Here is a 25,563-nt window from a genome sequence, read left to right as displayed (position 1 = left end):
ACATGCAAACTCCGCACAGAAAGGCCCTCGCCGGCCACGGGGCTCGAACCCAGACCTTCTTGCTGTGAGGCGACAGCGCTAACCACTACACCACCGTGCCGCCCGCATTTTTTTTCTAAGCTGTTTATTTTTTCTTCTGTGCTACTGTATATATGTAAAATACATTTTAAAGATGAGTAAAGCTTAGTTTAAAGAAACAAAATACTGGCCGGGTATTAATATCAGCTGGTACTCATAGTTTCAGTATCAGTATTGATATCGTAAAATAAATAGTGGTATCATGCCATCTCTAGCATATGTATTTATAGTGTTTTTCAATATTAAAATATAATACTGTGTAATGTTATTGTATAATATTATTATTGTATAACAACGACAACTATATAAAAAAGAAAAAAAAAACCCTCTTCATAGTAACTATAATGAGACAGAGCTCTAAATGAAGAATATGTCCTGTACAGCATATAGATGAACAAAAATACGGTACTGTATGTGCCTAAGGTTTTTGGATGCAATGTGCAGTGTATATGTTGATAATTACATAGTAAATACATTTACGTGAGGTCATTAGCACTCTGTTTATCTTGCGGATATGGCAGCTGTGTGTTTTATAAGAGACGCATTCGAAAAAAATTTGGAGTTAGGGACAGAGTACAGTGTAGGTTACTAATCAGAAGGTGAGGAGTTTAAAGGGGAACTGAAGTCATTTTTAAACTTGCTTTATTTCTTAATTAACGTTTATTCAATTATGTTTTTGGTTTTAGAAACCTTATATCATGACTCGTATTGGCATATTATGTTACACTTATCGGCCTTTTTAGGTTTTTAGCCATGTTGAACGTAGTTCGTTTGGTCCACGGCAGGCGTCGCTTATCCATGTGATCTTCACAAGACTTGTGCAAGACTTCAAACGTGAAGTGTCCGCGCCACCATTTTGAAAACTGTTTACACAGCGGCCAGATCACCATATCATTCCAATTTAGACTAATTTCAAGATTTGCCAGCTTCATCGGTGATGGAGTGTCAGTCCATTACCGAGCCTTTCTACCCGTGGTCCTGATTTCCTGATTCACGGTCCTTGTTCTTGTCCTCATTTAGCCTTTGATGTACTGTTTACACCTTGACCGACCCTTTTGCCTGTATTCTCGTTTTTGATCTAGCCTGCCATTTTGGATTGTTTGCCTGTATATATATTATCTCACTGTATATACTGTATATTCTGCACTTTATTAAACTGTATACTTCTGCACATACATCCGCCTCCCTCGCATACATGACATGGAGATTATTCCATACGACTTCGAACCAACGTGGAGTAGAGAAGAGTTGGAAAGATGACAGGATAAGGACTACTCCGTCACGCTGGTATTTACGTCATTACTGTCGCACAATTAAAACCGCCAGATCAGGCGGCTGGTGGGTTTTCAAAATAATAAATATGTGCATGTATTTTTGTGATAAATACATATTATACTGAGCACATTTCCTACATAATCCTCACTAAGGTTTCGGACAGCACTACAAAATGGCGTCCCCACTATATAGTGAGTAGGGAATTCAAGTACCTGGGGTCAACTGTGCAGGAAAATGAGAAAGAGAGTGCAGGCAGGGTGGAGCAGTTGGAGAAGGATTTTGGGAGTCGTTTGTGATAGGAAAGTCCCAGCAAAAGTGAAAGGTAAGATGTATAAGACAGTAGTGAGAGCAGCTGTGATGTATGGATTGGAGACCGTACCCTTAACGAAGTGACAGGAGGCAAAGTTGGAGGTGGCGGAGTTGAGGATGTTAAGGTTTGCGATGGGAGGTTGGACAGGATGAGGGACAGCACATGTGGAGAGCTTGGGAATTAAGCTAAGAGAGATGAGACTGAGATGGTCTGGGCACATCCTGAGAAGAGATGCAGAGCATGTGGGAAGGAGAATGTTGAGGATGGAGCTGCCAGGTACACGAAAACAAGGAAGGCCAAAGAGGAGATACATGGATGTGGTGAGAGAGGACATGAAAGTGGTAGGTGTGGTAGAGAAGGATGCGGAAGACAGGGAGCAATGGAGACAAAAGATCCGCTGTGGCGACCCCTAATCGGGAGTAGCCGAAAGAAGAAGAAGATAGTAAGTAGGGAGCGATTTCGGACACAGGGAAAACTTCCGGCTTGATTACATCAGCATTCGAAAGCGGGCGTGTGCGTCTTTTGACAACGTTAGCAGATGTTGGTCACTTTGATTTCCGCTGTACATTTTAATTCTGTCCTACGATGTCTCGCACAGGTCTCAGCGAAGCTCATTTACGGTCATTGCTTTGACATATGGACTGATATATTACAGAGCAAATTTCAAACACTCAGAACTTGCTATCAAAGAATCAAAATCAAAGTCCTTCCCACGCCATGTGGTGGCGTCAATCCCTGTTTTCGTAGCCCTTGGCCTCTCGCCTGTTACGCTGCTAGGGTTACAGTGGGGGGCTGGTCCTCCGGTAACCGCGAGAGTTTGACTCCCCACTCACATCTGTATTTCAGCGTGTGTTGCCAGACGGCAGCAGGTACCATTTTTATGATGGTATGACCCTACTGTGAGTAGAACTCGCGATCTCCTAATTGAGAGGTGGACATGCTAACCACTAGGCCAACTCATGGTCATAACTTGCTATAGCAGTGACAAAATAGCTGCCAGAAATGCATTCCTACATTTTATAAAATTATCTCATCTCATCTCATTATCTGTAGCCGCTTTATCCTGTTCTACAGGGTCGCAGGCAAGCTACAGCCTATCCCAGCTGACTACGGGCGAAAGGCGGGGTACACCCTGGACAAGTCGCCAGGTCATCACAGGGCTGACACATAGACACAGACAACCATTCACACTCACATTCACACCTACGCTCAATTTAGAGTCACCAGTTAACCTAACCTGCATGCCTTTGGACTGTGGGGGAAACCGGAGCACCCGGAGGAAACCCACGCGGACACGGGGAGAACATGCAAACTCCACACAGAAAGGCCCTCGCCGGCCACGGGGCTCGAACCCGGACCTTCTTGCTGTGAGGCGACAGCGCTAATCACTACACCACCGTGCCGCCCTTTATAAAATTAGATAAATAGAATTTTGATAACAAAAAATCCGCCTTCAGTTCCACTTTAAGTCCAGGCACCTCCTATCTGCCACTGTCGGGCCCTTGAGTGAGGCCTTTCACCCTCTCTGTTTGGAAACTCCTGCACTCTGACTTCCTAACTAGCTGGGACAGGAGAAGATAAGACTTTCACTGTAGTGTAATGTATTTATAGACTACGTGACAAATTTCATCTGTCTTCTTCTTCTTCAACAATTCAGCCCCTTCCAACACAGGCTGTATTTTTCTGTTAGTGTGACGCAGGCACTCTCCTCCTCCGCGCATGCGTCACAGCGTCGCTGGCCTCTGATTGGCGGCGCGCTGTTGCCCTGCTGCTGTTGCGGCTGAGCGGTGGGCGGGGCGATGTGCGGTATATAAGCCCGGCGGTTCCGCTGGCTCGGGTCAGTACTGCGAGCGGCTCTGCAGGCGCGCTGTATGTGTAGTGACGTCACCACGGGGCGAGAAAAACCAAACCAAACAAACCAAAACATTTCCTGGACAAATAAATACATGCCCAGAGTCGGCCATAAGAGAAAAAAACCGACCCACGAGCGCCAGCGGAAAGCGGAGACCCCGCCGAGTCGCGTGACAGCGTGAAGGAGCCGCGCGCGCGACGCTGTGCTGCTGCTGCTCGCTTCCTCGATGTATCCGCTCTGCGCGTGCGCAACCATGAAGCCCGAGATCAGCGCCGCCGTCGGATTCCTGTCCCGGTTCCTGCGGGTCAAGGGGCTCGTCAACGACCGGCAGCTTCAGACATTCAGCCAGATTCTTCAGGACATGATGGCAGGTGAGAACAGAAGGAGTTACAGCTTATAATGTCCTTGTTTTCCACCCGGTCACTGATCATCATCACCATCATCATCATCACCACCACTATCATCACCACCATCATCATCACCACCATCATCATCATCACCACCACTATCACCACCATCATCATCATCACCACCATCATCATCATCACCACCACTATCATCACCACCATCATCATCACCACCATCATCATCATCACCACCACTATCACCACCATCATCATCACCACCATCATCATCATCACCACCATCATCATCACCACCACCATCACCATCATCACCACTATCACTATCATCACCATCATAACCACCATCATCATCACCACCATCATCATCATCATCACCACTATCACTATCATCACCATCATAACCACCATCATCACCATCATCATTACTATCATCACCACTATCATCACTATCATCACCACCATCATCACCACCACCATCATCACCATCATTTTAAAAAAGGCGTTAAAAACTAAACGTTGCGCGTGCTCAGCTGAGTGTTTTTGTTTTGTTTGGTGGAGAAACAGACCGAGGCTTTGTGTTCACTCAGAGCCACATAGACGGAAACAACAGAGAGAGAGAGAGAGGGATGATTTCAGGATTTTAAAACAGATATGTAACTCTTGTAAAGGTGTTCAGTTGAGGAGAAAATATATGAAGGGGTGGGAGATGGTTCTGGAGATGTTTGTTTCTAGAGATGGTTCTGGAGGTGTTTTTGTTTCTGGAGATGATTCTGGATGTTTTTGTTTCTAGAGATGGTTCTGGAGGTGTTTTTGTTTCTGGAGATGATTCTGGATGTTTTTGTTTCTGGAGACGGTTCTGGAGATGTTTTTGTTTCTGGAGATGTGTCATGAAGAAACCTCTAGAGAACTGCAGGAAAAGTCAGAGAATTACGTATTGCCTCTCCAAGCAAACAAAACTGTGTCCCTCCCCCCAAAATATTATTATTGTTTTCCAAGCCTGTGATTGCGATATGTTTATATTCATACAAATCCATAAACATAAACCTATACAGTGTTTACTGTGAGCATACAAACAAAGCTACTAATGCTAATAATACATCACCTCTCATTATATAGCCCTCATGTTTTCCTCCCAAATAAATATCCATTATTATTATTATTACTATTTCTTCTACTATAGTTACTGTTATTATTATGATATTACATTGTTTTGAACCAAAAGTCTATAATGTAGTGTTGGTAATCTAACCTCCATCACTCTCACATACTGTACAGATTGTTTTGTTAAGAAATGTTCATCAGGAATTAATCCACTTCATCGTGCTCTTCCAGAACAGTCTGGATCAAATGGAGCTGATCCGCGAGATCTGGGAGTATTGGTTTAGTAGTAATGCGTGTGTGTGTGTGTACATGTATACTAGCAAGAATATATATGCTATAATTTTCTCCACCTAATCAAGCCCCATGCAGCTGCAGTGGTGTTTGTAAACAGCTGTTCTTGTCCTTCCAAGACAAAATGGCCGCAGCTGGAGGAGGACATGGGCTCGGAGTCACCAGCTTCACTCCAGGAGAGGATTTTTTTTAAGAGCTCTTGCTTAATTCAGCAACAGTTCTGTCTCCGAGTACACTGTATAGACCGAACAAATACGGCAAGTTAATGACTCCAACTTGATTTGTGTCAGGCCATCCAGAAATCTCCTCAGAGCCCAGGAGCTAGACATCCACGTCCAGTTATTCGTCTAAATCTGGATATTTATTCATTCTTAAAAAGTATACTGAGATTTATTTGAACGCATGACTAAATTAGCGATGATAATGCCATGGTTTGTTTTTTAGATTAATTCCAAAAATTGTGTACCAAGACTTTTTTTTTTTTTTTACACATGCCCTTATAGAATGTTTTATAAGCCTGTCGTATTTGGGCTTCAGGATTTTATTAGAAAATGGATGCGGTTTTCCTGAGAGCACACAGCAGGCGTTATGTGGTACAGGTCCACAGGTAGCCCGCAGGGCCTGGCCTATTTTAGGCGTCTCTCAAGCCGAGCGGAGCATGCTGTAATCTGTCCTCTTCCTGAAACCCGATCCTGCCTCAGACAGAGGAGGGAAATAAGAATCCCAGGCTAAGCTGGTGTAAACTAAGCTGGTGTAGGACTGAAATTTAGTGAACACGCATAACATGCCACGTAGTGACAATTGGGTCACAATGACGGAGCAGACGCGATTTGCATGCTCGTCTCTACATCTATTTGATGATGCCCGGTGCACATGTGCGATGCACGGAGCAGGCCCAGTCTCTGATGGCTGTTTTGGCGAGCAGCTGGGACGCCTTCACTTTAAGAGCAGAGCTCCTCCCCTACAGCTGCTCTGCCAGGGCTTGAACCTTTTGCTCTTGTTGTTCAGCACCATCAATTGAGGACTTTGTGACGCACAGGCCGAGAGGGGATTGTGCAATCAAATGGTCGTGTCACGTAGCCCTCGTGAGACGGTTTATTGCCATTTATCAGTCGTCCAACAATGCTTTTCCCACTATAAATACAAACCTCTGTAGACTTTGGCCTTTAATTTCACTGTAAAAACAGTGTGGACGCAGCAAAAAAAAAAAAAAAGTTATAAATGAATTTACAATGAGGCTGTATGATATGACTTTTTTAACAATATTCTAGTTAACAATATATTTATAATGATATATCATTTAGGTAGTAAATGCTGCATTAAAACTGTAAAAAGTGTGTCAGGACATAATTTTCTCATGATATCAGTATTGTATCGTCATATCGCTCCACCCTGTTTTACACAGATGTCTGTTTGTTAGCTTTTTGCTATGATGCAGCTTTTATTTAGTTTACGATGCGGATTATTGAGGCTTCTGTGGATTGTAATGTGCGTTATTTTTTTTTAAATGTATTTTTATTTGTACACAATGGGGAAGCTTAGACGCATGTTTCTGAGTCACAATTAATCATAGCAAGTGTTTTTTATTTATTTCTAATTAATATGCAGTGCTTGTTTCATAATGCACTCAAACTATTACAGTGTAATGTAATACAGATATACGTAGACAGTACAAATGGTTGTTGTTGTTTATTTAAATCAAATAACCATTGCGTCGCATTTTTTTTTTCTCCCAACAGAACAATATAAGCACCACTGGTTTCCTGAGCAGCCATGTAAGGGGTCAGGCTACCGCTGCATCCGTATTAACCACAAGATGGACCCTCTGGTGGGGCAGGCAGGCCAGCGCATCGGCCTCAGTACGCAGCAGCTCTACTTGCTGCTGCCCAGCGAGCTCACTCTTTGGGTCGACCCGTTCGAAGTGTCGTACCGCATCGGCGAGGATGGATCCATCTGCGTCCTGTACGAATCACAGCCCATCCCCAGCGCTAATGCAAATGCCAGCGTCAACGCCTCCACTGGAACCGGCAGCTCCGTCTCATCCATCCTGGATAGTCACATAAGCTGCAAGGAAGAACTGCTGGTGCTAGGTCGAGCCAGCCCGGCTAAGCCCTACATGATGACCGTGTCCAGTTAAAGGAGCCACAGCTCATCCTGTGTGGCTTTTTTTTTTTTTTAAATAATGCAAAAAAAGGAGGAAAAAAATAATGAAATAGGAGAAAAAAGCAGAGGATGTAACCTAATGTTCAGGTGATGGAAACCTTGTAGGTTTAATTGCGCTCGTTGTTGCTGGTTGTCTGTTTTTTTTTTTTTTGTGTGTGGAATCAACCAGAGGCTCAGACCCTGGGGCAGCTATGAAGACGTGAGATCACCCCGCTTCCTGGAATAGACTGGACCGTGTGGCTGGACTTGGGGCTTTTATTCACGTCGATCAATGGTGACTTTGCACTTTTGCTCTCTTTGTTAGTTTACCGCTCCACCGCCGCGACCATCACTGAAATAACAGTAAACCAAAAAGGGTTGCTCTGAAGCCCAGGTCCGAGTAGCTGCACTGGTGCTGAGGGGCTTCTTCTAACAGTCTGTTTTTTCTTGTGCTTGTTTTTTGTTTTTATTTTGAGCGCTTCATGAGGCACCGTTTGTTTTTATCTCCATCTCAGCCCCTGAGTTACTGTTGGGTAACTTTTGACCTCTCCTCCACCTGGGCTTCTGACCAACCCAAAGTTGTAAAAAAAAAAATCCCTTCTCGAAATTTTCAAGTTCTCTGGAGGAAATGTCATCGTCAACACCATGACGGAAATACTGCCACATACGGATCCTTACTAGACTAGACTAGGATAAGAGCTCCGCTGGAGACAAATCCCATTCTGTAGCGCCAGAAGAAAGACGTAGTTCTCCCTCCCAGTGTCATCATATACAGCTGAGGAACGATAGTGAAGGCACTGTTTTGACAAAATTCCAACATTTTGAATATCGTGACTCGTCAGTGTCCCAACAGAGTGGAAAAAAAAAGTGCGACCATGAACCGGTGTACCAATTTTAAGACGATTTTCATACTTGGGTCTGTTTGGGAATCTGGCCTGGGGTGGTTCATACAGGTTTAACTTTCCAGTGGTTTTAAACCAAGACCAAGTTGTGCGAGAGAAGCTCTTTTGCTTGTGTGATTATTATGAGCATTGACGATCCTGCACTGGTTGTCTGGAAGCTGTGTGTGTGTTGAGGATTAGATAACCATCATGTATTTGATTTTATGCCTAAACCACCCCAAAACTGGCTAGTCTAGTCTATTCCTGTGCCTCTTCAAAGCGGGAGCAGGTGTTTTTCCACCCTCTCCTCGTCCCGCACAGGGCTCAGCCCGTACGCGTCTCTGCCAAGCCTGGCCGTGTCGCCTGCTGATGGCAGACAAGCCATGAAGAGCGATAGACTATTGGGCCTGCTGTCACACAAAGAGCTGGAGCGCACTCTTATCACATATCATCTCCCTCCTCAGGCTGGGTGGAGGGGGGGTCACACACACCAGACCAGGGCAGCTAAAATCCCTTCCCCCGATCCCCCCCCTCCAATCACCACGTGCTTACTGAACAGCCGTGAGGAGAGGCCAGCCAGCACATACACACACTGAGTGCACTCCAGACCCACTGAGCCTTATTGTGAGAGGGAAAGAGAGAGAAAACAGAGCGAACTGGCTTCGGCTCACGGTGCTGCTGAAAGATTCATGTTGAATCTGTTTACAGTAGATCAGATACACACTAGTGTGAGTGGGGAAAGATCAGTCAGTGTGTTTACATGCACATAGAGAAAATCGAATTTCTGCCGTAGCTCGACTGAAATCGAAGTTCTAAATGCCATGGAAACACCTTAGCTCGGCTGAAATCAAACCGAACTGGATTTCTCGTAATCGAGCTACGCGACCTAGATTATGCGATTGCAGCCAAGCTACTTAGTGCATGTAAACCCTATCGAGCTATGTAGTCGAGCTACTTACTTCAGCACTGCCCCTTCCGGAAGTGACGAGTGACGAGACCACAAGTGGGAAACACAACAACCTCGGTCGGCATGACAACAGTAGTAGAAACGTGCACTTCTGGAGCAATGAGGAGATAGAGTTCATGCTCATTCAGCTTAAGGAGTTGAATATATATATATATATATATATATCGATGTTGCTGTCCTCGTCGTCGTTCTTCTTGTGAACACGGAATTGATAACTTTGTTTATACTCTTGAATAGCTCTTCATGACGACAACCGGAAGTGTACCAACACGATGGGGCGTGTAGCGCCACCTGTGGCTCGGGTGCACAACGCACCTCACACAATAGCTCGATTTCCTTGTGTGCATGTAGGATTGGATTTCTCTGGCACCCCTGCTGGGACCTTCAGCTCGATTACCGACAGTAGCTCGATTTGGATGTGCATGTAAACGCACTGAGTGTGTGTGTGTGAGGCAGTGAAGCCAGGATGTTGATGCACCATTCTCTCTCCTCTCTCTTCTCTCTCTCTCTCTCTCTCTCTCTCTCTCTCTCTCTCTGTCTCTCTCTCCAATTAGTTCATCCTATTCTTGTCAAACAGTAGCACGCAGGCTTAAGCACTAATTCTTTTCAAAATCGGCTTCACTTCAGGTTCATAAAAGCACCAAGCGACAGGCAGATGGTCGACAGATATGCTCTCTGGAGATATATATATATATATGACCCCCTGTCCTACTTTTTTGACAACCAGCACTTTTTTTTTTTTAAATTAAATTGAATATTAAGAGCGTTTCACCACACTTAACCGAATTTGGATGTTTTTAAGAACATACAATTAAGACCACCTATCACTCCCCATCTAAACACCCACAAAGAGCCCACGCTGAGCCACGCTTCTACTTTGAGTTCAGATTTTCAGCGTCCGCGCAAACAGGCTTCAGTGACATCAGCTATTTAGAGGAAAGAGCACATAAAATGCACTATGTTTAACGTTGAAGTTACATGACGCTGAGATGTGAAAAGTCTCTCCAAGGAATGTATTTTGCCAAACTCAGGCCTCAGACATTCAATGATAAACGTATGGATATGTACGTGTTAAGATGTGGAACGTGGAAGGGAATTTTGTTCATTTTCGTGTCATTCTTTTTTTTTTTTTTGTCAATCTTTTCAACAGCTAGTAGAATTATTGTCACTTTCACAACATGGGGTGTTTTACATATTTGTAGAATGTATTGTAATTGTAACAACGTACAGTATCGTAGAATACCAACATAACGTTACACAATGGAAAGTGCCAATAATTTATATCTGGAGGTGTTTTAGATGTGTTCCTTGCATATTTCATATTTTTATCACAGGTTGCTCTTTTGTAAATGAAGCCATTTGTGTCAGGAGTGTTGGCGAGGACCAAAGTTGTTTTGGTACATAATTGTTTCCATGCTCTGTGCCAATAGATTTATCCTTTGTCGTTTTTTTCCTTCTTTTTTTTTTTACTTATAAACGAAAAATACCCAGAAAAAAAAAGCAAAACAAGCTACCCAAGTTGAGATGAAAAGTAGTCTACATTCATTGTGATCTTCAGACATTGTTTGATTTCTTTTTCTTTTCCTTGGGTATGTTTTATTTTAATGAACTGCTGTAAATTTGTACAGTTCATGTAAATTGATTGTGATGAAGTTGTATAGATTTCTATATTTTGGAAGAAAAGGGTTTTTTCCCCTCTGTAATAAAAGATTTCCTATCTTGGCACTGGTTCTCAGAAAGCGTGGTCTTATTCCTCACTCCTCCTTGTATTGTCCGAGTTCCTTCTCAGAATCAGCAGCGTGTCGTTGGGTTAAATAGAGGAAACTGGTCCATTCTTCTCAGGCTGTGCTCAGGAAATAGCAGACGGTAGATGAGAAACCCACTAGGGGAAGATCAGCCCGACCCTGAGCAGCTCTACAGCTGTTCTGGCCTGCCAAAAGGGGAATGGGCGTCGATGCATGCACACAAACACACACAGAACACGTAGTTAAGTTCAGCCACATGGCCCTGAACATAACACCTCATTATTACAGTCTGTTAATAGCATCACCTCTTGATATATTGTCTGTTTGTGCGCAGAGAGAAGTGAAGGCCCGAAAAGCATAAATCACAATACTACTTAGGTTTAAACAGCCAAAATCCTGTAACAAAAACAATATTATTTTTAACATCTCTCTCTGTGCCAAGCAGACTGATCAGACAGGGTTGCAGAGGAAAGAGGTGTGTATGTCGAGTGTGTACAGAGTGTATAGAGCGTGTACCTTGTGGTGTTGCAAAGCGCTGACTCCTGTGAAAAGTATGTGGCTTAACAGCGCTCGGTTTTCATTCCTTCTGGTTTCTGAAGTTGCTTAGCAGCCACCCAATTGCACAAACATTTCACTCGAATGGAGGGAGTAAGCAAAGGGAGGAAAATAGGGCAGGGCAGAAGTTGTAAAAAATCGAGAGACGGGTCATTCAGTACGTTCACATGCACACATTTCACTATTAGGACAATATTTGGAATTTGAATTTACGGGTCATGATGTAAACAGCATATTACAAATTTAGCATTTATCGTCATCCTCATGGTTGAGGGTCGGCGATACAGGAAGCCATCAACTAGCTTCCATAAATTGTCTTGGGTGATTATAGCGCACCAGAGGGGCCTAAACCCTCATCTGGTGGCATGTACACATACCGTACACTACCGTTCAAAAGTTTGGGGTCACCCAGACAATTTTGTGTTTTCCATGAAAAGTCACACTTTTATTTACCACCATAAGTTGTAAAATGAATCGAAAATATAGTCAAGACATTTTTCTGGCCATTTTGAGCATTTAATCGACCCCACAAATGTCATGCTCCAGAAACTCAATCTGCTCAAAGGAAGGTCAGTTTTATAGCTTCTCTAAAGAGCTCAACTGTTTTCAGCTGTGCTAACATGATTGTACAAGGGTTTTCTAATCATCCATTAGCCTTCTGAGGCAATGAGCAAACACATTGTACCATTAGAACACTGGAGTGAGAGTTGCTGGAAATGGGCCTCTATACACCTATGGAGATATTGCACCAAAAACCAGACATTTGCAGCTAGAATAGTCATTTACCACATTAGCAATGTATAGAGTGGATTTCTGATTAGTTTAAAGTGATCTTCATTGAAAAGAACAGTGCTTTTCTTTCAAAAATAAGGACATTTCAAAGTGACTCCAAACTTTTGAACAGTAGTGTACAGGCAATTTAGAGTAGCAAATTGACCTCATCTGCATGTCTTTGGACTGTGGGAGGAAACCCACACATGCACAAAGATAACATGCAAACTCCACACAGAAAGATCCCAATCGACCACTGGGTTTGAAGCCAGAACCTTCTTGCTGTGAGGTGACCGTGCTAACCACTGCACCAACATGCTGCCCAGCTTGTATGATATGCTGATATTTTTCAGGTTTTAGGAGCATTCTTTTGACATGTATACAGTGCATTCTGAATAGACGTCATACGGCAATTTGATTGTGACACACGGCCTCTTGTCTGTTTACGGTTAGCTCTGTGTGCTGTACATACAGTAAATCAAGGAGATAACAGTTTGCAAGGCTGGGATAGAGATGCGGCTGCATGTAAACAGAAATATGAGTGGAATATTCATTTTCATTAGCTTAGTAGGTATATTTTCTTATTCGGAATAAGGGCAAAAACTGGAACATTTTGTGCATGTAAACGTAGAGATTGATTGGTTGTATGTTCAAAACAAGGAAACCACTGCCTCAGGAGGATGTCTAACAAGACAGTGAGGCATCAAGGACTGTTCAGAATGGATCGAATGCTCATTTCCTGTTTTCTAAGATGCCTTCAAGCTGCCTCCAGTTGAAGGCAAAACTGATGTATCCTCAATGTTACCTATTACCCATAAATCTGTGCAGCAGCTCCTTCAAGCAACAGAAAAAAATGGCAGCCTGAACTCCACAGAAAAGTTAATTCACATACAAATATAACATTTTTGACTCTTCATAACATTTTGCTTAGATTATTGAAAGTTACCAAGAAACAGCCATATACATTTGTTTGATATGATTTGTGCCCTGCGATGATCTGGCGACTTGTCCAGGGTGTACCCCGTCTCTCGCCCATAGTCAGCTGGGATAGGCTCCAGCTTGCCCGCGACCCTGCACAGGATAAGCGGTTACGGATAATGGATGGATGGATGGATGATATGATAGGAATGGGTGATAGACGGATGTAAGTGTAGAAAGAGTTTTATTATAAGAAAGCTGGCAAACAGTTCCAAAATGTGAGGCAAAGAGCATAAACAGAAACAGGCAGAGTTCAGGTGACTGGCAAACAGTATACGAGGCAAGGCAATATGTGGTCAGGAAAATAGAAACAAAGTCAAAACCAGAGTAGGAAAACAGTAATCAAATGGCTTGGTAATGTCTGACACAGGGGGCAGCGTGTATACTTCACAAAATCTCTGTGTGAGGAGAGTTCTTATATGCACATGCTGTGATTGCACTCTGATCAGGAACAGGTGCATGGCAAATAGTCCTAATGAGCTTGAGCGGAGTGCTGCATGCTCCGAGCACAAACGTGCAGGCGTGACTCTTTGGTTTAGTTAGACAGCATGCTGCTATATTGTCACACGTTACTGTAAATGCTATCCTAAAAGTTCATTCGAAATAAACGTTCTTAGAAGATACCTTCAGGCGAAAGTCCTGCCTTACAAGACACCTGTCTATTACGGCAGTGAGGCAACAAGGCAGCAATGTTCTGTTTCAAATGCAGCCCGGATGCGTGTTCATCTCAAGCATGCAGACGTTGGACAACTGATCGGAAGGTTGTGAGCTCAAGTCCTTGTGCAAGACCCTTAACCATCAACTGCTCAGTTGTATAAAGGAAATAAATGTACACCTCTCTGGATAAGGGTGAACAATGAAACACCCTGTCAAACTTTAGCATTTAAAGTGATTTCCTACCATGTTCTTTTACATTACAGGCATTTAGCAGACACTCTTATCCAAAGTAGCGTACAAGAGGACCCTGACATACCCACAGCAGTGGGCAGCAGTTGGGGGTTAGGTGCTTTGCTCAAAGGCACTTCAGCCATTCCTGCTGGTCCAGGGAAATGAACCGGCAACCTTTTGGTCCCTAAGCTGTTTTTCTAAACTTTAGGCCATGGTTTCTGTTCTGTGAGAGATTTAAATAGTTTGAGTGTAATCCGATGCATAGCTTCAGCTTGAAATAGCAATGAATGAATGAATGAATGAACGAGCCAATGATGAAACTATTCTGCAGTTCTTGTTGTTGGGATTAAATAAGAAAAGCACAAAGTGAATTACAGACTTATTTTTTTATAGTTTTCGATACAGATGTTGGATTAGATGCTTGTGTTGTGTTGTTCAAGCTTTATTCATGCAAAAATACACAATTCTGACTTCAAAAGCTTAGAATGAAGACTGTTTTATATACGTCGTGCTCTCAGATCATCTCATCAGCGATGAATAAAGCCTCTTCTCAAGTGTCTCTGTGTTTCCTGGGAAACCTGTGGGTGTATATTTGTGTTATGATGTTATATGTGTTTGGACTGTTTTTCTATCAAGGCATTGAGAGATTCCAAACATGTGCATGTAGTTTACTTTGTGTTTCTGTACCTCATCTCATCTCATTATCTCTAGCCGCTTTATCCTGTTCTACAGGGTCGCAGGCAAGCTGGAGCCTATCCCAGCTGACTACGGGCGAAAGGCGGGGTACACCCTGGACAAGTCGCCAGGTCATCACAGGGCTGACACATAGACACAGACAACCATTCACATTCACACCTACGGTCAATTTAGAGTCACCAGTTAACCTAACCTGCATGTCTTTGGACTGTGGGGGAAACCGGAGCACCCGGAGGAAACCCACACGGACAACATGCAAACTCCGCACAGAAAGGCCCTCGCCGGCCACGGGGCTCGAACCCGGACCTTCTTGCTGTGAGGCAACAGCGCTAACCACTACACCACCATGCCGCCCCTGTTTCTATACCTGTGTGAAAAAAAAAAAACCATAACAGGTTTCTCTGGCGTGTTCGTAAGGCCTGAGTGAGATGTGAGAATGTAGATTGAGAACCTCACCTACTTCACATCTGTACTGTGCGTGATGTCACTTCTTTGCTCCAGGGCACAGTGCAGACAGTGGACACGCCTCTGTCAAATTTCCTCAGCAATCTGTTTATGATTACAGAGAGAAGAATCCTGGAAAACCCGTCATAGCTTTCTAGACTGATCATCGAGGAACTTTACAATTAGTATTGAAAGCTGAACTTTAAATGAGATGTGAGTCCTAGATTTGGTCGTTGTGTATAGATGGTAGATCTCACAGCCAGCAGGTTGTTACATCCTAATCCGGTCAGTAGCCGAGGTTCCACTGCAGTTTGGGGCAAAACCCCCGACAATTGTGAATAGTTTGTGTTTCCATTGAGTGATGTTACGTGATTAAAGCTGAGTTTTGTCCTCTCGTGTTATCTCTTACAGTGCTCTGTTGTTGTTTTTTCACAAAGGTAGCATTTCCACTCGCTCTTCATATCATGTCATGTGACTTAAATGCGAAAAACGTGTTTCCATTTCAATTTGGCAAAAATATCGCTGATAGGTTTTGATTTGTCTCTACCGAAGAAAGCTGAATTGACAAAGTATGAGTGATCTAGAAATACAAGTCGTCTGCTGAGTCTCACCAAGAATATGGTGTAGTGATATGATTGGAAAATGTCATTTCAGGAAGCTGAGTTGGCTGGTGCGATAGCGTAGCGTCAACAGGTGATGGAAAATTACTGAGCAGGATTGCCTTATGAAAAACAGAGAGCAGATATGTGTGCAATGATAAGCATCAAGGATTTAACTGAAACTAGCAAAACAAGTCACAAACGTCAAACAAATAGCCCTATCAACCGCTTGATTGAATCATCTGAAAAAACACCTCATGCGAGCGTAAAAACTTTTCTTTGCGATATTTGAGGGCTTTTTTTGTGGCTATTGCCTCATAGAGGCGGAGCCACTATGTCATCGTGATGTAAAAATCTCATCTCATCTCATTATCTGTAGCCGCTTTATCCTGTTCTACAGGGTCGCAGGCAAGCTGGAGCCTATCCCAGCTGACTACGGGCGAAAGGCGGGGTACACCCTGGACAAGTCGCCAGGTCATCACAGGGCTGACACATAGACACAGACAACCATTCACACTCACATTCACACCTACGGTCAATTTAGAGTCACCAGTTAACCTAACCTGCATGTCTTTGGACTGTGGGGGAAACCGGAGCACCCGGAGGAAACCCACGCGGACACGGGGAGAACATGCAAACTCCTGATGTAAAAATGAGTGTAACAATAGCGCACTGTGTATGTGCATAAGCATTACAATCACCAGAACGGTGAATCGTGATCTCACAATATGAACAGTTGATCTCGCGTTATCAAAGGTACACAAGAATGAGTATAAGAATGTAAGAATGAGTGTAACAATAGCGAAACTTCGTAACCAATCAGCGCTTATCCTGATCAAGTTCGATTACCCGTTCTACTTCTTGATAAACTTCGGAACCAGTCAGAACCAGAAACGAAATCAGAGAAACCTCATTATAACTTCGTAGTATTGGAAGATAATTGGCAGATAAAAAGATAAATGAAATTCACCTCGTGGTTCGCCAAGGCTACTCATTCGATACCAAGTATTTCGAACAAAACGCAGTAAACAAAATCGATAACCAAAATACTACAAGCCCTGATGCTGCTCATAGCCTGGTGATGCTTGCAAGAGATGAGGAGAGTATAATAGATAACATGTATATATGCTATGTTTACTGTATGGACATGGGATCAGAAAACGATTTTATTTATAAGCAGTAGCCACATGTACCCATAGGGTACCTATTTTTAATTCATGTTTCCATTACTCATTTTTTTTTAGTTCGCAATTTCAACTTGCGCATTGATTGAGCAGGTTAACGGAAACATGGCTAATGTTGATAAATAAAGGTTGTTCGGTGGTCTGTGTAATAAACGCTTCGTATAAAAACCTTTTTTACATAAAACAGTTGAATTCTCGACTCTGATTGGTCAGAAGGTGTGTATTATTTGTGTATAACAGCAGTGCGGTTCGGACAGCAGTTCCAGCTGTAACATAAACGACAGGTTTATATTAATGCACTCGCTCACTTGAATACATTATTGTCTCCGTAGTAACGGCTCATACACAGATTTGTGCAGCCGATGTTCAATTTGTCTTTTAAACAAAGAAACGTGTAATCGTTGATGTTTTTGTTAGGAGACATTAAACATTTATGGAAGGAGTCTCCAGTGTCAGTGCTTTGTAAAGTTTCCCAGCATGAGGAAGTGTTCAGGATAGATGAGTTTATACTTCCCAGTTTTCTTGGTAAAATGACATGCTGGGTGTGTGTGTGTGTGTGTGTGAAAGAGTGAATGAGATGTGTCTGAGGAAACGGCTGTTTATCGTGGCTATAACATAAATCATAACAGGAACTATTTTGTCTCATGGACATTCAGCAACATTAAATCTTAACTATAAACCACTAAAATGCTGAGTCTGATCCAATCTAATTCAAGTCTCCGTCACTTTTCCTCACCTCCAAGTAGAAATTTGACAATATTTCAGCTATTGCTCTCTTTTCCAGTTTTTCAATGTCTGTTGGTATGTTTTTCTCTTGTAAATATGCGTGAAGAATATCTAATGAACTTTTGGTAGCCTTTCAGGTGTTCAGTGCATCTTTCTCTTTCAAAATTCTCTCAAAATCTTCCATATTTAACAAAGCAAACCCGGGGGGACATATTTGTTTACAAATTGTCACAGTCACTCACTAGTATGGAAGTTTTACATCTCTGATGTGTCTCTTTTCCAGTTTTTCGATGTCCATTGGTATGTTTTTCTCTTGTAAATATGTGCGAAGAATATATAATGAAGTTTTGGTAGCCTTTTGGGTGTTCAACGTGTCTTTCTCTTTCCTGGTTGAACAAAAATATGCTTGTGCGCATGCGCAGCAGAAAACTCTCTCATTGAATATTCGCATCAGCTCTGATGTGGGACGTCATGTTGTCTCGACAACCATGCAATATCGTAAACCATACTCAACGCTCATTCTCTACTGGGTAGAGTGATGTAATACACGTAGGATAAGCGATATGCTAACAATACTGCATGCTATCAAACCAAATGAATGAAACTTGCTAGAAGGGAATAGAACACATTTTTATTCCATCGAAAAAGTGTCCTGTATGTATAATAATTTCATTTAACGGCACAGTCTGGAGTGTGCTATTCCTTATTTATCCATTCAGCATATCCACAGCGTACAGGCAGAGCAGACTATCATACACACAGATGTGACTGCAATATGAAATCAGATATATTGAATCTGGACTGCGTGAAGTCTTTCTTACTGAAAGATTCTTCCATTTTTAGAGTCGCTGTTTAGTTTGAGGGCTGTGTGATATTTATATAAGGTTACAGAAAACATTGAGTCTGAAACAGTTGAGGGTAAAAGAAAAAAAAACCCAATGGTGTTTTCGCTCTTTCCAGCGCTGAAGGCCAGTGGCTTGTGGTAAGTCAGAAAAAAATCCCAAAGAGGACAGAAAGAGACAGAGAGAGAGAGAGAGAGAGAGAGAGAGAGAGAGAAAATGCACTCATAAGCTCAACAGCAAAAATCTTTCAGGGAGATGATCATAGCTTTACAGGGATGAAAAGATTTACAGCGAGCCGAACCCTGAGTAAACACATCACTCACTACAGGAGCTTTCTAACACAGGTACAATTTACTGATTGCTCAAAAAAAAAAAGCAATTTGTTTTTTCTTCAAAATAAATTCTACACTAATTAAACATGAGTGAGCTTTATTTGTCAGGTGAGAAGAATTCAGTTGGAGCAAACGAGTGAGCAAGCTGAACTGAACACGTGGTTAGTTTAAAGCCCAATGATTGTAAACAAGACGAGTCGCACATACGAGCAAAAACTGCAGTGTTTCTGAGAACTGAGAGAAGTCACAGCATTACAGCTGTTTCCTGTTTTCTGCTGAAGAGAACACCACAAACCTGAGAAACAGACACACACACACAGATAAAGAGAGTGCTATCTTTCAGATAGTCTCTTAAGATCTCTAAGACTCAAGCAGTAGATAACACGTTATTATATCCTCCATATCAGTGATATTAAAACACTCCTACACAAATGCAAACACTTCTAACAACGCTTCATGCACACACACACACACACACACACACACACACACACACACACACACACACACACTTGTGAGTCACAGCACCACTCACACTCCCACCTGTTGTTTTGCTTTTTGTGTTATATCAGCATCTCTTTATGCATGCCACACACACACACACACACACACACACACACACACACACACACACACACACACACACACACACACACACCTATGAACCTGAGCACAGTGTTGCAGAACAACAGCAGGCAGTGCAGTATTTACACAATGTTCCCTGTGCTGTACCTCAAGCTGACACCATAAAGCAGGTCACTATACAGAACAAAGGTTTTCACCAACGAATGTACCAACACTCAGGTGTTCTCTGTACAATACACTTCCTTACTGTAATTCATTACTTGATAGTGATTTCTGAAGATCAGCCAGGCTCTGAGAGAAGAGAAACTTTTATTATTAATAATAATAATAATAATAATAATAATAATAATAAGATAGATAGATACTCTGATTAAATCACAATGATTTGCACTAGCTCTTACAACCCGGGACATCTGGTCACCGTACCCTGTAGATACGGAAAGGTAAGAGAATGATGCATAGTGAGGAAAAAAGACCATTTTTCATGGATCATTCTGGTTCAGTGATCCAGATCAGCACCAAAAGGCATAGCAACTTAATTCAGCCCAGAGGTATTCTTCATGTGATATTTGGTGATGATTGGTTGAAAAGTGAGGGAGAAATAGTATCCTAAAAAACCTTACGAGAATCCATCCATCCATCCGTAACCACTTATCCTGTGCAAGCTTGATCTCCAGGCAAGCTGGAGCTTATCCCAGCTGACTATGGGCGAGGCGCAGGGTACACCCTGGACAAGCTGCCAGATCATCACAGGACTGACACATAGAGACAAACATTCATTCATTCACACTCACATTCACACCTACGGTCAATTTAGAGGCACCAATTAGCCACAGCAAAAAGGTTCTGGGTTCAAACCCAGTGGCCCATGAGGGCCTTTCTGTGTGGAGTTTGCATGTTGTCCCCATGTCTGCGTGGGTTTCCTCCAGGTGCTCCGGTTTCCCCCACAGTCCAAAGACATGCAGGTTAGGTTAACTGGTGACTCTAAATTGACCGTAGGTGTGAATGTGAGTGTGAATGGTTGCCTGTGTCTATGTGTCAGCCCTGTGATGACCTGGCGACTTGTCCAGGGTGTACCCCGCCTTTCGCCCGTAGTCAGCTGGGATAGGCTCTAGCTTGCCCGCGACCCTGCACAGGATAAGTGGTTACGGACAATAGATGGATGGATGGATGGATAATAATAATGTCATTATTGAACTAGCAGTTTTCCTTCAGTCTCAAAAACAGTTCAGGTTCAGGTAAAGCAAACAGCAAATTCAACAGTCAAGTCTCTCTCCTGCTTCCAACCAAAAGCAAAAAGGAAATTAAACAGACACGGAAAAGCACAACATACAATAAAAGAAAGGGCAGTCTAAATGTAGAGTATGTAAGCCACAGAAACCACAGTAAGAAAAACAGGACACAAATAGATGTTTGTTCAGGGCTGTTTCTTTTTCAATCACACCCTGGACACTCCCAAAGAAATGATGATCAATGATGTCAGAAGGCTGGTGCTTTACGAACGAGGCAGTGACTGGATTTCATCTGAGAGCCTACAAGGGCCTGTTGTATTCAGGTACTCGCTCGCAGACCTCCTGCTGCTCTCTGGTCCAAACCCACAGGTGCAGGGAAGCGGGTACAAAATCATTCTGTCAGTCAGTCACTTGGGACAGCAGATGTACTGGAGAGGAAACTGCCAAGGCGTCCAATTGAGTAATTATGAGAGCAGAAGTGGAAAAGCCTCACAGGCCACTCTGGGGCTGCGAGCAAACCTCTGTGGTCTGATTGCTGAATTCTGACTGAGCAGTGGAGACATGCAGAGCAGCGACACCACATACTGTATGAATGCAGGGAGAATAGCAACTAACTGATAATAATAATAATAATAATAATAATAGGGCGGCACGGTGGTGGAGTGGTTAGCACTGTCGCCTCACAGCAAGAAGGTCCGGGTTCGAGCCCCGGGGCCGGCGAGGGCCTTTCTGTGTGGAGTTTGCATGTTCTCCCCGTGTCCGCGTGGGTTTCCTCCGGGTGCTCCGGTTTCCCCCACAGTCCAAAGACATGCAGGTTAGGTTAACTGGTGACTCTAAATTGACCATAGGTGTGAATGTGAGTGTGAATGGTTGTCTGTGTCTATGTGTCAGCCCTGTGATGACCTGGCGACTTGTCCAGGGTGTACCCCGCCTTTCGCCCGTAGTCAGCTGGGATAGGCTCCAGCTTGCCTGCGACCCTGTAGAACAGGATAAAGCGGCTAGAGATAATGAGATGAGATAATAATAATAATAATAATAGTCAGTTTAATCCCAGTCATTCATTTTTCCCTTTAAATCTGCTTTAATGTAAAAAGAAGAAAAGTAAAGAAGTGAGAGGTGAAATAAAAGAGAGAGACAGACAGAGATACAGAGATAGAGACAGAGAGACAGAAAGAGAGACCGAGACAGAGAGCAAGACAGACAGAGATAGAGATAGAGAAACAGGGAGCAAGACAGAGAGCGACAAAGAGGACAGAAAGAGAGACAAAGAGATACAGACAGACAGACAGAGAGACAGAAAGAGAAAGAGAGACAGACAGACAGAGAGGGAGACACAGAAAGTGACAGAGAGAGCGAGAGAGTCTGAGAGACAGACAGAGACCGAGATACAAAGAGATAGAGAGACAGAGAGCGAGAGCAATAAAGATAGACAGAGACAGAGAGCAAGACAGAGAGAGACAGAGGACAGAGACAGAAAGAGAGAGAGAGACAGAGAGATACAGACAGAGAGAGAGAGACAGACAGACAGACAGACAGATAGAGAAACAGAGAGCAAGATAGACAGAGAGACAAAGAGAGAGACAGAGAGATACAGAGAGAGAGAGGGAGACAGAGAAAGAGACGGAGAGAGAGCGAGCAATAGAGAGACAAAGAGAGACAGAAAGAGAGAAAAAGAGAGAGACAAACTGAGAGACAGAGAGAGAGAAATCAGTGGGCTTTTTTTTGTAAATGTCTTTGTTGAACTATGCTTTAGTGAACATATATAACATATGATACAATGCATTACAAGCAGTTGTAGCAATAAGAAGGGTGTACTTAGTTTACCTGAAATTTTCAGAATGTTGCTTTACTTTTTGGGGAAAAAATGACTAGATATTGAAATCTGTTATTGATACTGAACTCCACTCTGCTGCATGATTTAGTACGCAAGTCTTACAAAGAATTGCAGGATCTGCAGTTGTTGAGTAATCACTCAGTATTGCATCCCTCTCAGGATCCCCATATCCTGGCACTTCTGAGTGCATGTGAGCACAGGCATCATGGATACCGAAATGGGTCAAAAACTCAAATCAAAGGGCTACAAATTAAGATTCAGGTGGTTCAAGGAGAGTCCATGGTTCTGATGGAAATACATTCAACAGAGCACTAGCATGAGATGAGATTTCCAACTCAGAAGATCAGAGGAACTTCACCAACCCTGACTACAAAATCCAAGATGGTTGCTCTGTACATCAACAGTAGTGAACGCTGTGGTGATATCCTGTTTATTAGCATTTCTGTCTTATTTGTGCCTCATTAAATCAGTCACACAGTTCTGTCCAACGTCTATCTGTGGACATGTTGCTATGTTGTTTGTATGCACAAAATACCACATAATCCATTATTATCAACTGGTATTACTAACAATGGCTAGAACTGGTATTGCTAATTGCTGGTATTGGTTTTCCAACTTGTTGTATTGCTCCGAATTCTGACTTCCAAGGTAAATGGAATGCATTATAAATATAATTATAGCTACACCCCTTCAGGTTCAGGCTTGTTTTTCTAAAAGGGTATGGTGTGTATGGTTCAGTTTGGCATTTACACACACACACACACACACACACACACACACACACACACACACACACACACACACACACACACACACACAGTATACACACAAATCCCATTTGGACTCACACTGGCTTATGCTGCATTTGACTAGAGCCCATAACTCATAATTCCCATCCTCCAACCAAGAAAAAAAAAACAAATATAGCACCTACTCAGGAACTCAGGATGGTCTCCTCAACCCCGAGTTCAGCAAGTGACGCCAAATCAACACGGTCCCTCACAGCATCAACAGTCAACATATGAGCAATTCTTGTCTTTAATACTGTATATACGAGTAGTAGTTTTAGATCCATCAAGATAGAGACATTTACTTGTTAAATCTGTAACACTGACTCTCTGAAGAGGGAAATATACATGACTCATCACAGTCAGCTGGCTAGCTTGTTGCTGACAAAAGCCCAACATGAAGCTATGCATGTGTTTTTTTTTTTCCTTTTTTAGAGGTCAGAGTGTCGATTTCTCATTTCTGAGGTTAACCGAATACAGCATTAGGTCTTACCTGGTGAGTGATGATTGTCCTTTGGGGTCAAAGATGACCATGACTTCAATTTGGTGGGTGGCGGTTGTAGGTCCAGAGGTGACTGATGAGGCCAATCTGGGCTTTGAAGGTATGCCCACATGTCAATGTTCCATGTGCCAAGGTTGAGTACCTTCCATCCATCCATCCATCCATCCATCCATCCATCCATCCATTATCTGTAGCCGCTTATCCTGTTCTACAGGGTTGCAGACAAACTGGAGCCTATCCCAGCTGACTATGGGCGAGAGGTGGGGTACACCCTGGACAAGTCGCTAGGTTATCGCAGGGCTGGTTGAGTACCTTCATTATCTTATTTATTTTCTTATTTGTTGCATTTCGACTGCTGAGTGGGATCCCTGCCAGCTGCAGTGTGCTGGCCAGGGTGAGGTGAAGCAGGCTATGTTTGGGGCACCTTTTCTAGCCCCTTCCTCCACGGAGGTGAGCAGAGTAAATCCTAAACAGGGCTGCTCAGACACCCAGGGGGCTGCCAAACTCTGCTGCTGCTTAGTTCCAGCAGAGAGCGACCCCATGGCCTGGGCCGCCTGTGTGCAGGTTCATGACTACAGCTTCCGGTGTTTCCGCACCTGCTGCTTCGCCACTTGCCCATCACCACAGGACTTGAATTTGAAGTCATGATTTGCACGTGACTTGGATTAGAGTGAGAGAGAGTTGTGCAGCTCACTCTCTTGTCCCAACCTAACTGGGTCCAGGGGCAAGATAGAATCAAGATGGCTGGAGCTAGGTTGGAATGCAGTGGATGGCCAACAGTGTTCTACGTGTTGCACTGTGCCCTACTTGCACTCCACAGACGCTTTGCTGGGTCCGCCTTCCTGCCCATTGAACCACCAGGTAGTGGTCTCCTCCACACAGTCTGCCGAGTCCAGTTTTCGGTCATAACCCTGACCAAAGGGAGTGAGGGGTTGCTAGTGCTTGCTCAAGGCACCACTCTAGGCTAGTGGAGGGAAGGAGATGCCTTCCTACTCCATTGCATGGCAGTCAAGGACAGCACATGCCCACTGCCCTACCTGATAGCTTGACAGTAAGTGCTCCCTTACTGATATCCCCCCAAAACAAAACAAAAACAAAACATACACACACAAGCTCAATCTTCCTAACGGCCATTTTACATGTTACATTCTTTGAACTGCAGAGAGAGAGAGAGAGAGAGAGAACTATTCATTCCACACCATTGCTTTTGCTATTGGCGATGTACGTGCTGAACGTGCAACCTTAATTGTGTGTGTGTGTGTGTGTGTGTGTGTGTGTGTGTCTATGTGGAATGGCCTACCCTATTCAACCTTCAAGAACTGACCTTACCCAATAGCACTTGTGACCGAGTTCATCAGGTACAATTCTGAATTAGAGGGCACTGTTACCATAGCAACAGGTGATTTTTTCCCCCTCAAGAAAATTCACACACGTCTCTGTCCCCAAATAAAAAGGACATGTTCAACTTCTCAGCACAGCACTTGCAGGACTGACTGAACTACACACTACTTTTACATCATTACCTTTTATTTGGACCTACATGCAAAGCATTGTCACCACAAGCAGGAAAGGAGGAACAGCTTTCAGTTCTTTCTTCCAC

At 43.3% G+C, this 25,563-nt stretch overlaps 1 protein-coding gene across 1 annotated transcript; it reads left to right on the top strand.

The window, feature by feature from the left end:
• Positions 1-3,513: 3,513 nt before the first annotated feature.
• btg1 (B-cell translocation gene 1, anti-proliferative) lies at positions 3,514-10,987 on the top strand. The gene is made up of 2 exons (XM_060914302.1): positions 3,514-3,886; positions 7,012-10,987. Exons 1-2 carry the CDS (start codon positions 3,742-3,744, stop codon positions 7,407-7,409), a joined length of 543 nt encoding a protein of 180 aa, XP_060770285.1. The 5' UTR covers positions 3,514-3,741; the 3' UTR covers positions 7,410-10,987.
• The last annotated feature ends 14,576 nt before the right edge of the window (positions 10,988-25,563 follow it).

This window comes from Neoarius graeffei, chromosome 2 (genome assembly GCF_027579695.1).
Source record: "Neoarius graeffei isolate fNeoGra1 chromosome 2, fNeoGra1.pri, whole genome shotgun sequence".
NCBI lineage: Eukaryota > Metazoa > Chordata > Actinopteri > Siluriformes > Ariidae > Neoarius > Neoarius graeffei.
The sequence above is the reverse complement of the archived record's forward strand: the minus strand, read 5'-3'. Positions and strand labels throughout refer to the sequence as shown.